This window comes from Bombyx mori, chromosome 16 (assembly GCF_030269925.1).
Source record: "Bombyx mori chromosome 16, ASM3026992v2".
In the NCBI taxonomy this organism is placed as follows: Eukaryota; Metazoa; Arthropoda; class Insecta; order Lepidoptera; family Bombycidae; genus Bombyx; species Bombyx mori.
In genome coordinates, this window is record NC_085122.1 from 9753802 (window position 1) to 9769896 (window position 16095).

A 16095-nucleotide genomic window follows, 5' to 3' on the forward strand; every position below is an offset into this window, starting at 1 on the left:
TTTCTTGGAAAATAAAAGCCCATTTATTTGTTGAATTTTTTTGAGATTTATTGCATAAAATTATTTATAATTAATTATTATAATTATCATTAAATGCATATTGCCAATATAGGTATTACATATTTGTATGCCATGATTTGTTGAATTTCAAACAAAGGATGATATCAATCCACAGTATTTTTAAATTACAATAAATAATATTTTAAAACAACTATGTAACAAAATACGCTTTTATAGAAAATACATTTTAATAAATTTGAATTAAAAATAGTGTAAGAAAAAATGACTTTATTGTAAAAAACGGGTGGGTAAATAGTTAAGTTAGCTAAATAGTTAAAAATGAATATCTTAGCAACCAGTTCAGTCCAAACTAAAAAAAAAACAAATTCATGTAATGTACCTAATTGAAATTCAACGACTTTTTTTTTTAACTTGACCCCTTAAAATACGGTAATGAATTTATATCACATCTAAAGATAATGAAACCCGGAACGTTTCAGAGAATCGTGGTAAAAATATTGATAAGAGCGGTGTGTCACGCAAACACTCCGGGCGTTACGCAAAAACCCAATCAATGGTTACCAATTAACGGATATGGCGCCCTGGGATAAACATTCATTAAGAGTACATTCTCTCCACTGCGGCTACCGGTGGGTGTAACCAAGTATTCACCTTATATTCCTATATAAGGAGATTGCGTTACAAAATTGGCGCCCAACGTGGGGCCCGCACCCACGACCCTGAGATTAAGAGTCTCATGCTGTACCGACCGAGTTAGCCGGGCTTTGTAATGAGTCGTCACTAGCGCATGCACGCCTTTTTAAGCAAATCCCGCCCGGTCCGGGATAGGGCACCGGCTGTGAGCGGCAGGAGTTTTTAGTGAGGTTCGACTCCCACATACCGTGCGGGTGGGGATCCGGCGATTTTCTCCGGTAGAAAAAAAAAAATAGCCATATCCTTAGCGGTCGTAAATTTAATCATACAAAATGCATACCATTGAAATGAGAAGGAACTTATTACACCAAATTCCACGATATGGACTTTTGTCGCAAATTATACAAATCGATTTTATTGTAATATAAACTATAACACATTCCAGGGGTATAGTAAAGAATAATTAAACATACAATAAATAAATAAAACCAGTAAAAAAAACGCCGTACATAAAATATGTTAATTTTAGTTGGATGAAAAAATCTAGTCAAAATTCATGATGATGGAATTTGATACAATATCTCTCATATATTAAGTACGTCTTACAAACTAGGTTTTACACTTATGTAAATTTATAATTTTTAAAATCTAATTATTATTTATAAGTTTTGATTTAGGTAACTATAGTAATATAATTAACAAAAATATTAAAATCATATCAAGGATAAGTAAGTATTTACTATCAAAAATTTGGCGAGATTTAGGGAGTTTTTCTATGGGAAATGTTCAGAAAAGATTATTTAAATGTTACAAATTTATATTCCGTACTAAAAAACTTAATAACTATTAACTAGGTACTAAACTTAAAGCAAACCGGCCAGTATTGTTCCATATTCAAAAATATCTTGAAAAAAACAAAAAATACCCACGCATAGCAAGCGGAACAAAAAGTAATGGTATTTTTAAGGAGGCATGGTCTCATTGGACTGCAGAAATAAAATTACAATATTGTCACCGGTTCTTGTTAAGTACGTGTGAAAAATTTCTAATTTCATGAGTCACATCAAAGTTGGTGAAATTTACAATGAAAAAATTTCGGTACCTACTTAAATGGATACAGATGGAGAACAACTGGATTTATTATACAAATATTCCAAATGACCACCGCTCTGCCAAAAGTAACCAACTATGATGATGAAATGGATACGTACAAGTTAAAATGAATGTGAAAAAGACCGCGTAAACTTTACAAATTTGACTGAGCACAACTAAAAGGTTTTTTTTATGGCAATCGGCTTCTTGAGTTGCTATTGTTACTAAGGTGCAGCGCTTAGTGTCCAATCATTCAACAAGAACTCATTTAATGAAAAGTTGATTAGTATTTCTATTATCACCAATACCTACTTACTACAATAATTATACTTATATTAAAATTTTGAGATATCATAACATACATAAACTTTCTTTACCTAGTCATTGGATAAAAGATAGCAAATTTATTTATTTTTCTATCACACGACACCAAATATTGAATAAACTGGTTAATTACTACGCTTTTCTTATTAAAGTTTCCATAGTTTTATATTCCTCGTTTTTTAAGTTATGGATTTAATACGACATAACAAACTGGAAGAAGAAATAGTACTTTAACGTAGGTATTCGAAATATAATATTCATTTGCTAAGCTAAACATCAATACTTTTAAATCGAAGGCGGTTCCTCACAGACAAGAGATCTTGGAAACCTCGCGCGTTACAAAATTTTTGTTTCATTACCTACGTGTTTTGACACACAACTACACTAGCTGTACAGCATCTGCACAAATAACAAGCTTATGAAAAAAAAAGTATACTGGAATTATTTATTGGAATTTCCTTAAAGATATCTTAATACTTTTATTAATTTTGGAAAAAAAACTCGGCTATTTAGTGCCTCGCCCCATCGCCTTATATTAGTGTTTATTATTACCATGCAGATTAAATGAGTACTCGAGATTTGTTACACTAAAGTTAACGACATAATATTTGGTTTAGAATTTTATGCTTAATTAAATAGAATGAACATAATACATTCAGAGGTTATATTGAAGGAAAAGCATGTTGTAAATTTTGTAATATATGTTCACCGTAATTAAATTGACAAAACATAGTATAATTAAGAATTTTAAGCAAAACTTTCAGCAGTTTATGGGTAAAATTATAAACAAAAAAAAAACGTGCAAATATGTAGGTGATTTACGTGTGAAGTGACGTAAATTGGCATACGACGTATGAGGTTCTGAAAAATGAACCCTTTGCAACAGTTACATGTTAGAGCAACAATTTATTTTATTAAAATAATTAAATCGAAAAATATTAATTCAATCGATTTTCATATGGATGTGTCAATTTAAGTAAAGTAACAACGCATTTTTTCGTTTTAGTGACTAGAAATACAACTTCTTTCACAGAAGAAAGTTCTAGGAACCATGAAGAAATATTGTTTTTACATCATAACGAATGATTATTATCTGTTTAAGAAATTATTCGTTCTTTTGAATAGCAGCAGCTCGCTCATTCACGTCAATAGTTGCCAGGTTTAGAGAGGCGACAAAGCCGTGAAGAACAGAAATACCAGTCTTAACGATCGCAGTTGGCATCGTCACCATGGCAATCAGCCTATACAGCTCCACACCTAGAACTGAAGGTTTCAAATGTTAAACAAAAAGAATATACAAGCGTATAAATGTATTTGTTCCCAAAAACTAAAACGAGTGATAACTAGCAAATTATCCACAATATGAAGTGAGAGAGTTTAGTTATATTATACTGTGATTTAGTTTCTTGCTGGATCTTTTCAGTGATTTAGGTCCTATAGTAGATTTTACGAAGCATCTAGTTAGATGGGTGGACGAGCTCACAGCCCACTTGGTGTTAAGTGGTTACTGGAGTCCATAGACATCTACAAGGTAAATGCGCCACCCACCTTGAGATATAAGTTCTAAGGTCTCAAGTATAGTTACAACAGCTGCCCCACCCTGCAAACCGAAACGCATTACTGCTTCACGGCAGAAATAGGCAGGGTGGTGATACCTACCCGCGCAAGAGGTCCTACCACCAGTAATTACGCAAATTATAATTTTTCGGGTTTCATTATTATTATACGATGCTGTTCCTTCACCGTGGAAGTCAATCGTGAACATTTGTTGAGTACGTATTTCATTAGAAAAATTAGTACCCGCCTGAGATTCGAACAACGGTGCATCGCTCAACACAAATGCACCGGACGTCTTATCCTTTAGGCCACGGCGACTCTCCCAGGTTGAGCCTGTAACATCACCTAGCAGCTAGTGCGTAGCTAGAGCAGCCCCTTAATTGCAACAGAATTTAGTCAGAGGCAGATTAGGAGACAAATTGCAGTATATTTTATACATACTTGTTGGTCCTGAATAGAAGTGCAGAACGTACAGCGATGCGTAGAAGGCTTCATTGCAAGCACACATATAGAAAAGGAGCCATTTGTTGGTGTAATAGGCACGCATGATAGGATTCTCAGACATGTCAATGAATTTATGAGAAGCCTTGCCCTGGAGCATTGACGTATGAAGGTACAGCCAGTGACAAGTCACATCAATGGCTAGAGATAGCTGGAACCAGAATGTGTATTGGGGATAGAATGTTGCGAGAGTCACCAAGAGGCAGGAGGTGCCAGCTCTGTCGGTCAATTGATCAAGCATTGCACCAAATTTAGTACCTGAAATTAAAAGAAACAAATTTCATTTATATTTTATAATTGTTAAGCTCACAATTTACCTTACACTAGCCTACATTCAAGCATGCTCTCCATCAATATACTTAAAAAATATATAATTTGTATGCTTAACGGTGGCAGGAAGTCCTGTGAGCCCACACAGGTAGGTAGCACCACCCTGTCTATTTCTACCACGCAGTTGGAACCCATTATGGTTTAAGAATAGGGGAGCCTTTATAAATTGTACTATAGAGCTGAGACTTAGAACTCATAACTCAAGGTGTGTGGTGGCATTTATGATGTTTACTAACAACATAAATGCCACCACACACCACATAGATATTTCTATGGGCTCCAGTAACCACTTAGTACCAGGTAGACAGTGAACTCATCCACCCATCTAAACAATAAAGAAATAAAAGCTGACTACTACTTGAAACTTCAATCTTATATCTTATGTTTGACGGGTTCGACCAGAATGGTAACTGGGTGCTTGGGATGCCTAAAAGAATCAATAAGAGGATCCGAAATGACATGTACAGGACGATGACGACTGTTTACCATTTAGTCATCTGGATCGGGTACGTAGTTTCTGGCGGCCACGATAGGAAGTTTATTGTCCCGCGCCCTTTTCTTACAGTAGATCCTTCCTAAACTTGAAATTTCATAATATTATTTTTCTTTTCGTGATCAGAATTAGAAAAAAAAAACTACTTGCAAATTTAATTATGTAGATGATATCCGATAACCAAAGTGTTTTCCTAATTAAATTACTGTGGCACCTTATAAAATACTTACTCTGATTAAAGTACCGGGCTGCATGACCGTCCACGGCATCGAGCAATGCAGAGATGATGTAGCAGGAACACGCCAAAATGCAATGTGTAGGCATGAAATAAAACGATATGATCGCAAGGATCACACGCGCGAATCCTAAAAGACAGAAATGATTATTCCTTGTGAAAAAAATTGAAATTGATAGTATTTAGAGAAGCAACAATTTCTAGTCAGTAATTTGTAGAAACTTACCAATCAAGTTGGGCACAAATAAGAAGATATTCTCCTTCACTTCAGCCATGATGAATGTTTTATTGATTTAACGTAGTTAAATACGTACCGTACCTACCTACAGTAAATTTCGTTTAAACCATAGACCTAGGTTTCCTACTTCATTGGTTTAAACACAATAAAGTATGAAGAATGACATTTGACAATGACATACCGATATTTGTTTGTTTGATTCGCTCATTAGACAGGTAAAGGGAATGGGGCCCAGACACTACAACCCTTTAAAGGAAAGACCGAAGTAATGCTTTTGTGTGACAAACACAACATAGGATTCATAGACGTTTATTTATACTGCATCTTCAATAATGCCTACTTATATGTAGTTTTTTATTGTCAGTAATGCCTTGTGCTACATATGCACAGGAGTACTGAAATCAAATAATTAATAAGGCAGCGAAATTCATTTATTCGAAATAGTCTGTAGAATATTAGGTGTCTAAATCTAATTGATTGTTGTTGGAGTTTGAATATAAATGTAATGGCAGGCAACACTTGACACATGATTACAGATTTCGAATATTAGAACTATTTTAAATGTTTAAAAAACAGATGATTGTATTCTCGTAAGAAAATCAGAACTTCTAATTTATACACGGTCAAAGAAACATGTAAGAGTTTTATAAAAATATAAAGATAATAATTTTATAATTGTGTAACAGTAAGTATGTATGTATGTACAGTTCAAACTTTCTGCAATATAATCATAATGAAGCAGTGTGTTTTAAATAGCCCCTCATCACCTACAGCACCCAATCCCCTCAAATATAACCGTCCAACAATTGTCGATAAGCATAATTATGTTCTTGTGATAAGGAATAAAAAAAATTGTTAAAAAATAATTAAAGTTTATACGTCATTAAGTAATACGTAGAATAGTGAAATAGTGTATTGCAAATTATAAATTTCAAGATGACGATTTCTTTACATTGAAATCTCAATCTTTGATTATTTAAGTAGTAAGAAAAATCATAGCACTAATAAAAAAATAATATAGTGTAATAATCTTATTTTCACATTTAATTTTCCCAAAAGACCAATTAAATAATAAACTACAAAAGTCGTATTTTCTATTTCTAACCGTCTCATTTATACAGTGGATAAAAGACTAAAGAAAAAGGAATAGTAATTTTGAAGAGTAACTCACAGTTGAACATATTATGTTGTATTTTTACTAACGTAAGCTTGTCTGGGTGTAGTTCACATCTCAGCTTGCTTATATTATTTTTAAAGTATTTTTGTATAATATTTTTTCATTAGCAAATATATTTTGGTATGCCGTATTGCTCACAAGAAATAGTAGTTTAGTATTTTTTAGAAATTTAGCATTTTTTCAAAAAAAAAAACAAATTAAAAAAAGGTTTTAACTTATTCAAGGAACTCTCCTAAGAATTATTGGTTGAAACTCGTTGTCCAATAAACAGCTTACTATTTTATACTAATAAATATTTGTTTCTACATCGCGGCAATCAAACGTGACAAATGTACAAAATCTTACTAGTTTTATTGTGAATTTATGGCGATTTAATGGAGTTCGTAAAATCTGGAAACAAATCGATAGATTATGAAAATTGGCCAAAATATCGATTCTCAAATATTTTTGTTTCGATTTAATATTTTCAAGCAAACCTGTATTCGCCAGATGGCATCTACATCGGCCGTCATCTTTGAAAAAGTTGGTCAGACTCAGAACTTGGAATCTGTCGAAAAAGATGTCTAATGATTACAGATGTCTAGGACTTTATGTTGGCTGTAGAACTGTAACTCGAAATGACCCGGTTTAATGGGCTTAATAGCTAGTTTACGTGATAGACTCTGACGAGGTAGAGTAATTTTAGTGTGAAAAGTCATAAGACCAGTGTCATCTGACTACTCTTCCTTCAAGATGGCTCCTTCACCGGAGTATGATAAGGAACCGAAAGCCCCGGATAAAAGTGCAACATGTGTATCTAGTGATGATACAAAAGTTCTTCATAATCTAGTGACTGACCAACAAACGAACTCAGATCTCAAACCGATGAATTCAATTGGGAACTCGGACGTGGAGGTAAGACGATCTCTTATTATTTTTAATTTTGAAGTTTCGTATCAATTCGTTCGTAATGATTATGTTAATAATTGTCTTTAGATTTACGTTGAAATCGTATTAAAGCGAAATTGATGTATTAATATTTTTTTTTCAGCAAGTAGGTTATTGAAAATGGCGAAAGGTAAAGTCATAATAATTTAAATGTGCAGGATAAGACAGGCTGTGTTTTATAAAATTATTAGGGGAAGGTTATTCTTTAATGTCACTGTAATAATGTGTATTTATAGCTTTTCACAGTCTGAAAAATAAACAAATTTGGGCAAAAACTTAATACTATTTTGATCAAAGGAGAGAATAGTGCATGGTGATTAATCTTAAAAAGTCATATAGTGAGGTAATCATTTGATTAACATATTTAGCATTTATTTACAAAATCAAAATTATCTTCAAAACTAAGAGATTTACCTAATTTAAAGCTTATTAAAACTGGTTAGTGAAGAACAGAAGTAATTGCAATATATGGCTTCAAGAAATAATTTAAATATTTGAATAAAGCTCTAATATGAATCATAGAGAAGATGAGAGTAGAGAGAGAAATTACTTTAAAGTTTGTTTTCATGATTGAGAGGGGAAGTTCAGTCCTTCCCAGTAAATCCAAGCTTTAGTATACGTGTGAATATTGGCTAAACATTAACATTATGTTCACTGTTTATCGTGACATTGAGATAATCCTCATAACTTCTTAATTTTTTAACATATTAATCTTCACATAAAATGTCGAGCAACAAGCAGATTATTTTTAGATTTTGCAGAGACATAAAAATATAACGTTTAATTGATTTCAACTCAATGACAAGTTTCAAATAACTAAGTCCTAAACTTGGTAGATAATGAATAAATGATGTATATATTCATTTTGATGTTATATATCTTGTACCATCTTTCAAATCTTCTAATGCACAGATTACACAATCTGTAGATACAATTATCTTACAAAGTATTTATACATATGTTGAACTTTGAGAAAACCCATTTAAGCAAATCCTATCTAGCTTTATAAATTTTTATATTAATCATACATTCCTCTGTTGGTGATGGATTTAGAACATTGCTTAGATTTGAAATACAAATGTGGCTGGGGTGCCAGAATTTGATTCGGCAAACCATCCATGCACACTATGCTTGTATTTAAATCAACAGAGATCATGAAAAAAATTTGATGCTATTTCGATTGATGCTTCATCAAAAATAAAGTAAAAATCAACTTTTTCTATTATCCTAATATTGTTGGTAGAAAATCTTGATATCTTGTGGCACTCAGGTTAGTGTGCCTCATATTTAGGGAATAGCGGTTCATAACCATACCATTTGGCAAAAAAATATCTGTCACAGAATGCAATATCATGGGTCCTCAGGATTAAGTTCTCATACCTGTAACAAATGTTTGATAAAAGAAATAAAGAAAATCTGAAAAGCGATCAGACATGTATTATTGATTTAATGCAATCATTGTCAAGCTTTACTTGTTTATTTAGCAGTTTCTATAATCTATATAAGAGCTTATGCCTGAGCTTAAGCCTTTGAGAATAATAAGTAATTTTGAAAAATATTGCAAAATTCAAATACTTTTACTGTTTGATATCACAATATAAAATACTAAACGTTACCACGGGTAACAGCTAATATTTGAAAATGCGAGGGTAGACACGGGCCTAACCTCACATTGTCTAGGAAATGTGGTAGTATAGTTTCCCAGTGGAATAAGATGTTTGTTTAAGATTAAAAGTAGCCAATGCCACTCTTCGGACTGAATATTATCACTTTTAAAAAACATGTCAATCTGTCGCTCCATTTCAGTATAAAAAAAGAACAAACAAATCATTAATATCAAATTTATAGTATTAGTATTGATGATGAATTTAGTACATAAAGTGACTATAATTAGTAGAAGCAAGTCTGAATTTTTTTAGTCAGAAACTTACACTGGCCAAATATCTGTTCAGTACTGTTGGTGTATGGACCACAATTTGAAACACATACATTTGGTCCTTTATATACTTTAAATTAACCTATTGCATTTTATTTATCTCCTCATAGCTTGTCAGGTCTTATCAGTATATTAAAATTCATGATGGTCATCATGATTATTAAGATTATTACAATGATCCCTATTTAAGCCCTAATGTGAATAATTACAGTAAACAACATGCCTTAATTGTGAAACTAATTTAATTTACTGGCAAGTTAGGGCACTGGGTGGTATCACATGACAGGATCCTGAGTCTAGGTCACCAAATAGATCCACATTTCGCCCGCCTTGATGAAGCTTGATGGCAAATATCGTTTCAGCACACACGTCATTTTGCACTCAGACAGAACATCAGAATACATTAGAGTATTCAATTTGAATGCTTCTGCTTAAAGATGAGCCAGTGACATATCATTGCATGACCAATTAATTGAAAACTACTACTGATAAATAATGAATCGTACCGTTCATCAGAGCTGACCACTCTATGTATATTCTTAGCGTCGTTAGTGAATGCGTCTCGTATCTCGATTCATGGCGCCAAAATTGCGATGCAGATTAATTATAGATTTAGATTTGAGAGATCGAAATTTATATGAAAAAAATATCAATATAAGATTAATTGATCCGATGATAGATAAAGCATTGACTGTGCTTGGTAACAAGCTACATGGAAGACCAAAATAAATAATGCTTGTGATTTAGAACAGTTTAGGAAATGGTATTACTTAGTTGAAGAATATGTATACTTGTTTGAGTAATTTTTTCAGCTTCGTTAAACCAAGTTGTTGTTTTAAAAGAGTTTTAGGCTCACTAATAATATTATTGTACAATTTGAAGAACTTAATGCGGGAAATCTTTAATCATCAAAATCAAAAATTCAAAACCAAACTACATAGATTATTTATATTTTTTCGGATTCGAATTTCGGATTCTTATCACTGGCAACTTTGACCTCAAATATCCGGAGTTTGTTTTACAATTTTAAGTTCCAGGTTAATTTATTTTTCGAAATTGTTTTTTCCTTTGTTGCGAATACAGATCGTCTGATTGCTCTGATTAAGGAATAAGGAATATAAAATGTAACTTTTAATTGGGAAACTTTGTTTCTCTAAAATAAATATTGACGGTCGTTAAGGATTGAATTCAAAGAACGAACCGACATTTTGTTGGGACCAGCTACCGCTGGGCAACGTACAATGCGTTTTTGTTTGAAGAAGTTTGATTTATGCATAAGACCCGAAGGTTCTGGAATAATTGGGAATGTATTTATTGGAAACAGATTTCAAATCACCTCAAAACTAAACGCAGCCTTCAGTGGAAGTGACAAAACAATTTTATTTGTGTCAAACTGAGAAAAATACCACGTGCTTAGAGCGAAGCCCGTCACGTGCTGGGTGCTGTGTTTATTACTCAATATTAGTGCGGAGATCCCGATAGGTATTAGTATTCGTTACTTCCGATGAAAATAGGAAACGGTTATGACTTTTCTAAACCCTAAACAATCGTCCAAAATGAACGAAAGTTAAAAAGTTTTCAGTATTAGCTTTTAGTTTTTCAGGCTTAACAGCCTGGCCACGGGACATTCGCCGATGCGAATATTCGCGCGGTGCGAACGGCGAAGCGTCTAGCGACTAAAACAAGCGCATAGAAATGTACCTAACAGGCCACGCGCACCGGCGACCGGCGAAGCGACCGGCGAAATGTACCGAGCGAATCGCGCGATGCGGCGGGCGAGCAAAACAAATGCATGAATACGGACGGCGCGAGCCACGGAGTCGAGCGGTAGTCGCGGCGAATAGTGCAGTGATTAAATGAGTTTAGTTGTTTTCGCCGCGAAAAATTAACGCCCAAATTTTTATATTTTTTATTTATTTTTTATTTTATATTTTTAAAGTCGTCGTGGCCTAACGGACGTCCGGTGCAATCGTGTTGAGCGATGCACCGGTGTTCGAATATCAGGCGGGTACCAATTTTTGTAATGAAATACGTACTCAACAACACTCAACGTTCACGATTGATTTCCACGGTGAAGGAATAACATCGTGTGATAAAAATGAAATCTTCAAAATAATAATTTGCGTAATTACTGGTGGTAGGACCTCTTGTGAGTCTACACGGGTGGGTACTACCACCCTGCCTATTTCTGCCGTGAAGTAGTAATGCGTTTCGGTTTGAAGGGTGAGGCAGCCATTATAACTATACTTGAGACCTTAGAACTTATATCTCAAGGTGGGTGGCGCATTTACGTTGTGGATGTCTATGGGCTCCAGTAACCACTTAACACAAGGTGGGCTGTGAGCTCGTCCACCCATCTAAGCAATAAAAAAATAAAATAGCTGAAATACTAGCTAGACCAGCTATTTGGAAGTCTAGCCACCCAAAGTATTTCTCGTACTTCTTGTGGAATTCTCCATCTATAGGTATACTCCGATTCTTATTCAAATCATGTACTTCACAATCTTTTCCAAATAATAGGTCCTGAACCAAAAAACTATTAATTTGTAAGCAATATCGAGATAATTTCGATATAGACATTTCGCTGTCGGACTTCCTTACTAGTCGCGGCGGCGAACGTGAGTACCCGTGGCCTGCAAACGGTGCTGCGCGAATGGTCGCCTCGCCCACCGCTTCGCTGTTCGCACCGCCGATCCCCGTGGCCAGGCCGTAACTCTTACTGCAGATGTATTATTAAAGTACCACCACCTATTGCTTTTTCAGGATACCCTCGACAAAAAATTGCACAATGACCCTCATAATAAGTGGCCCGTGGACCTTGGCAATACCAGTGTAACTAGAGGGTTGTTACCTATCGTACTAAATTTACTTCTTTTTTTACGGTGTATTGTTGAAAACATTGATGAAACAAAATGATAATATTATTTTATTCTCCTTCATGCAAAATTATTACGATAACACCACGGAAAGGACTTACTTATCTTACGAAATTGCCACGCAAACGTTACTAAAGGCGTCTGATCGGAGCTTTATTACGTGTGACGTCATTCGGGGCGATAATAAGGGGCGGACTGACCATAGAATGTGCTTTCCATGTCGATTTTGGTAACATTGACCGACTTCTGCAAATGGATCGTTACCGATACGTACAATAATCGAACCATAGAATGAAAACTAAAGATCAACATTACCCACAATGTATGTCGTCACGGAGTCCGATTGACTGTTTTTGTATAGGATTAGTTCTAATACTTGGGGTGTTTTAAATTTTTAATATTGCACAAAAATGGCGTTTGAATGATCGTTTTAATGTATTTAACATTCCTGGTATTTGTTATTGTTGTCCGTTGGTCTATATTCGTAATTTCCTCGTTTTTATTTGACTGATGGTATCAATGTCACGGGAATGCTATGGACTCCTTTATCTTCAATCTCTATTATTAGTTCGCGTTATAATAATGCCTTAATTAATCAGTACAAATCCCCATGACTGAGTCTTTGCTCGCCCACCTGTCCTAGTGAAACTGGAAAGGCCTTCGGGACATAGTAATCCTTATTTCATTAAAAAAAACCAATACCTCCTATTTAGCTTGAGTATCAAAAAATGAACAAAACTAGAGGTCCCGCAGTAGTCGAAATTCGATTATAATTAATTGGAATTGTAAGTTTGTACACCATTAAGACTGTATTTTATACTTCTATATTCACAAATTTCGCCAAGACTACACTATAAAAAATATTAACAAAGACAAACCATATTCTATTCTCAATTTGACAACAGACGTCAAGAACAAAAGCTTGACAACAAATAGTATGCATGCGTGTGTGCGTCAAATACACGGTATGTAGTGTGTGTAATGTTTTCTTTATTGATATAATATATTTTTTATGCATTATTTAAAAAAAAATTGGCATTGTGCACTTCTTCTCTATACTCTAAGTGTGGAAAATTTCATACTCCTCCGTCCGCGCAATTTTCGTAAAAAGGGATACAAAGTTTTTGCTTCACGTATATTAATATAGATTTTTTTTTATCGCAAAATCTTAATCGTCTAACGTCGTTATCACTATTAGTTTCTTACGAGTGGTCTTAATTATAACAATGCAGTTAGAATGTACCGTTGCGGAAGCGATAATGGGCACACAGTCTTACTTTAAGTAAAACTAACAACGCGTCTAATTAAGGTCCACTTTCGATTTCAGTTCTAACAAACTATTCGGATGGTAAAAATGTAACAGATTTGTGGGTAAATTTACATATTTTTTTTATTGTTTAGATGGGTGGACGAGCTCACAGCCCACCTGGTGTTAAGTAGTTACTGGAGCCCATGGACATCTACAACGTAAATGCGTTACCCACCTTGAGATATAAGTTCTAAGGTCTCAAGTATAATTACAACGGCTGCCCCACCCTTCAAACCGAAACGCATTACGGCAGAAATAGGCGGGGTGGTGGTACCTACCCGCGCGGATTCACAAGTGGTCCTACCCACCAGTAATATAATACATATAATATTTCGGTACTTATTTTACACGCTCGATTCGGGTAGTAATTTTTGTACCAACTACCTACATAACTACCGGATTAACATAGCGAAATACAAAGACAGAAAACATTGATATTGTAAGCCGTGTCATCAAAAAGATCTAGTTTAAAATTTCGCAGAACATTAACTGATTTCGTTTATATAATATACTAGCGGACTCGGCGAACTTTTTTCCGCTACACAGTTTGTTTTAAACACGTCAACTTCAAAATTCTACTATAATTAACCATATATAGTATATTACGTTTAGCTGTCAGTTGCGTTTTGTTATTCTATATCAGTTGCGTTTTGTTATACCACGTTTTATGTCACGTCCCACGGGAGCGTGATAAAAAGTATCCTATGTCCTTCTCCTGGTTCTAAGCTACCTCCTCACCAATTTTCAGCCAAATCAGTTCAGCCATTCTTGAGTTATAAATAGTGTAACTAACACGACTTTCTTTTATATATGAGTCGACTATTATCAAAGGCGGCAATCTGACTTTTGGACAATGATTGGTAAATCAGAAAAACGAATTATTGACTTTGTATTCCATCGGCAGTCACAAAACTCTTCGGAACGACATCTTAGATAAATAACTATTAACCTTTATTTAATGCAGGTTTTGAACCGTATTCTTTGAAGGAGACGATTATATTCAAATAAATCTGTATTGACATATCAATAAAATTTTGTTGTCCAAATGCACAGATTGCCGCCTTTGATAATAGACGACTCATATATAGATTTCAATAAAAAAAATAAAAAATTGTTACGCTACGTTGACAGGAGCGAAAAAAATGGTGTCAGTAAACAATGTATTTCAAACTGACTCGACCATATGGCTTTCAAGCGCCTACTAAAAAGGACGTGATTTCGTATCTTCGTGTCCGAAAATATATCGGTAACGGTTACAATGACAACGGACAAAGAAATCGGTTTTTGCGAAAGCCGAATCCAGACTAAACTTCCCGTCTGGCGAGCATTGTTGCCAAAACGCAAGAATTGCTTGAATGTTATAAATTCTGTAAATATTATGCATTGACGGTAGGCAGCGGCTTGGCTCTGCCCCTGGCATTGCTGAAGTCCATGGGCGACGGTAACCACTCACCATCAGGTGGGCCGTACGCTCGTCTGCCTACAAGGGCAATAAAAAAAACGTATTTAAGTATTAAAAAAATTTAACGTGTTTTTTTTAATGTCTGGACACATCTTAAATTAATAGTTTTTACTAGCTTAACATTGTCTTTATCCTCCGGATTACTTACTATAAATCTCGTATGTGAAAAGATCGGCTTTTGTTAGAGCTTACAGTTATTGGAATCTTAAATTGAAATCACAGCGAAAGTCCGTTTGAAATTTGTCAGGCTTCGCGTGTACCGATCGGGGCATCGGACTAATAAACGTTTTTATGTTCGTGCCGAATTTCCTGTGCTAAATTTATCTAGACGTGACTACGTCCACTGAATAAAGAATTATAATGCTTAATACGATCCAGACAAAAAAAGTAGCATAACACCGTTTTTGCACACTTTTTTGAAGTGAAACTTCTTTATCGGCGTTGGAAAAAAATTTACCGTCACATTTTTCGGTTACGCGTCACATTTTTCCGTTACGCGCCATCTTTTTCTTCACCATTCATTGTTGCCGTACACAAGTGAAGGTGCCTCTTTACTCGGTAACAATAATTATAAAATACCGATGATTTTAAGTGGAGATTTTAATGTAAATTTTGCATCGGAAAATTCTTTGAAGCTAGTTGAATTTCTGAAAGATAAATTGAATTTATCCATGAAAAACAGTCCTCAAACGTCAACAACAAGATCTGGCACTACAATTGATGGAGTTTTTACTCGGTCACTAAATTTCGTGGAATGTAAACCATATATTTCATATTTCAGTTACCATAAGCCATTAATTACAAAAATATATAATGACAATGACAATGATAGTAATAATTCTATTACAATTAATGAAATGCTGTAATAATCTTAGTAGCAAAAAGGTAAAGTGAAATAATTGTATTATTTGTATTCATGTCTATGATAATAAAATCCTTTTGTTTAAACTTTATCTAATTTAACTTTATTTAACCAATTTCTAG

At 34.3% G+C, this 16095-nt stretch overlaps 2 protein-coding genes and 1 long non-coding RNA gene across 8 annotated transcripts in view; 1 reads left to right on the forward strand and 2 right to left on the reverse strand.

Moving 5' to 3' along the window:
• Positions 1-22: 22 nt before the first annotated feature.
• Positions 23-5604, reverse strand: LOC101744653 (CDP-diacylglycerol--inositol 3-phosphatidyltransferase). Its single transcript, XM_038016309.2, has 4 exons — positions 5413-5604; positions 5182-5316; positions 4069-4386; positions 23-3333 (listed from the first exon to the last, which is right to left on the reverse strand). Exons 1-4 carry the CDS (start codon positions 5459-5461, stop codon positions 3176-3178), a joined length of 660 nt encoding a protein of 219 aa, XP_037872237.1. The 5' UTR covers positions 5462-5604; the 3' UTR covers positions 23-3175.
• A 1144-nt stretch (positions 5605-6748) lies between these two features.
• LOC119629673 (serine/arginine repetitive matrix protein 1) overlaps positions 6749-16095 on the forward strand; it is a 39376-nt gene continuing 30029 nt past the window's right edge. For 4 of the 6 annotated variants that reach the window (XR_009975220.1, XM_062673081.1, XM_062673082.1 and 1 more), the window contains exon 1: positions 6749-7495. Coding sequence is in view for 5 of the 6 variants with exons in the window: in XM_062673081.1 (XP_062529065.1) it covers positions 7334-7495 (162 nt within the window). In the remaining variant the exon portion in view is untranslated. The remainder of the gene's footprint in view (positions 7496-16095) is intronic. The other 2 variants (XM_062673084.1, XM_062673083.1) reach the window with 2 other exon arrangements.
• On the reverse strand, positions 7865-10444 carry LOC110385311 (uncharacterized). Its single transcript, XR_002430609.3, has 2 exons — positions 9971-10444; positions 7865-8908 (listed from the first exon to the last, which is right to left on the reverse strand). It is a non-coding gene; the product is annotated as an uncharacterized LOC110385311 (long non-coding RNA).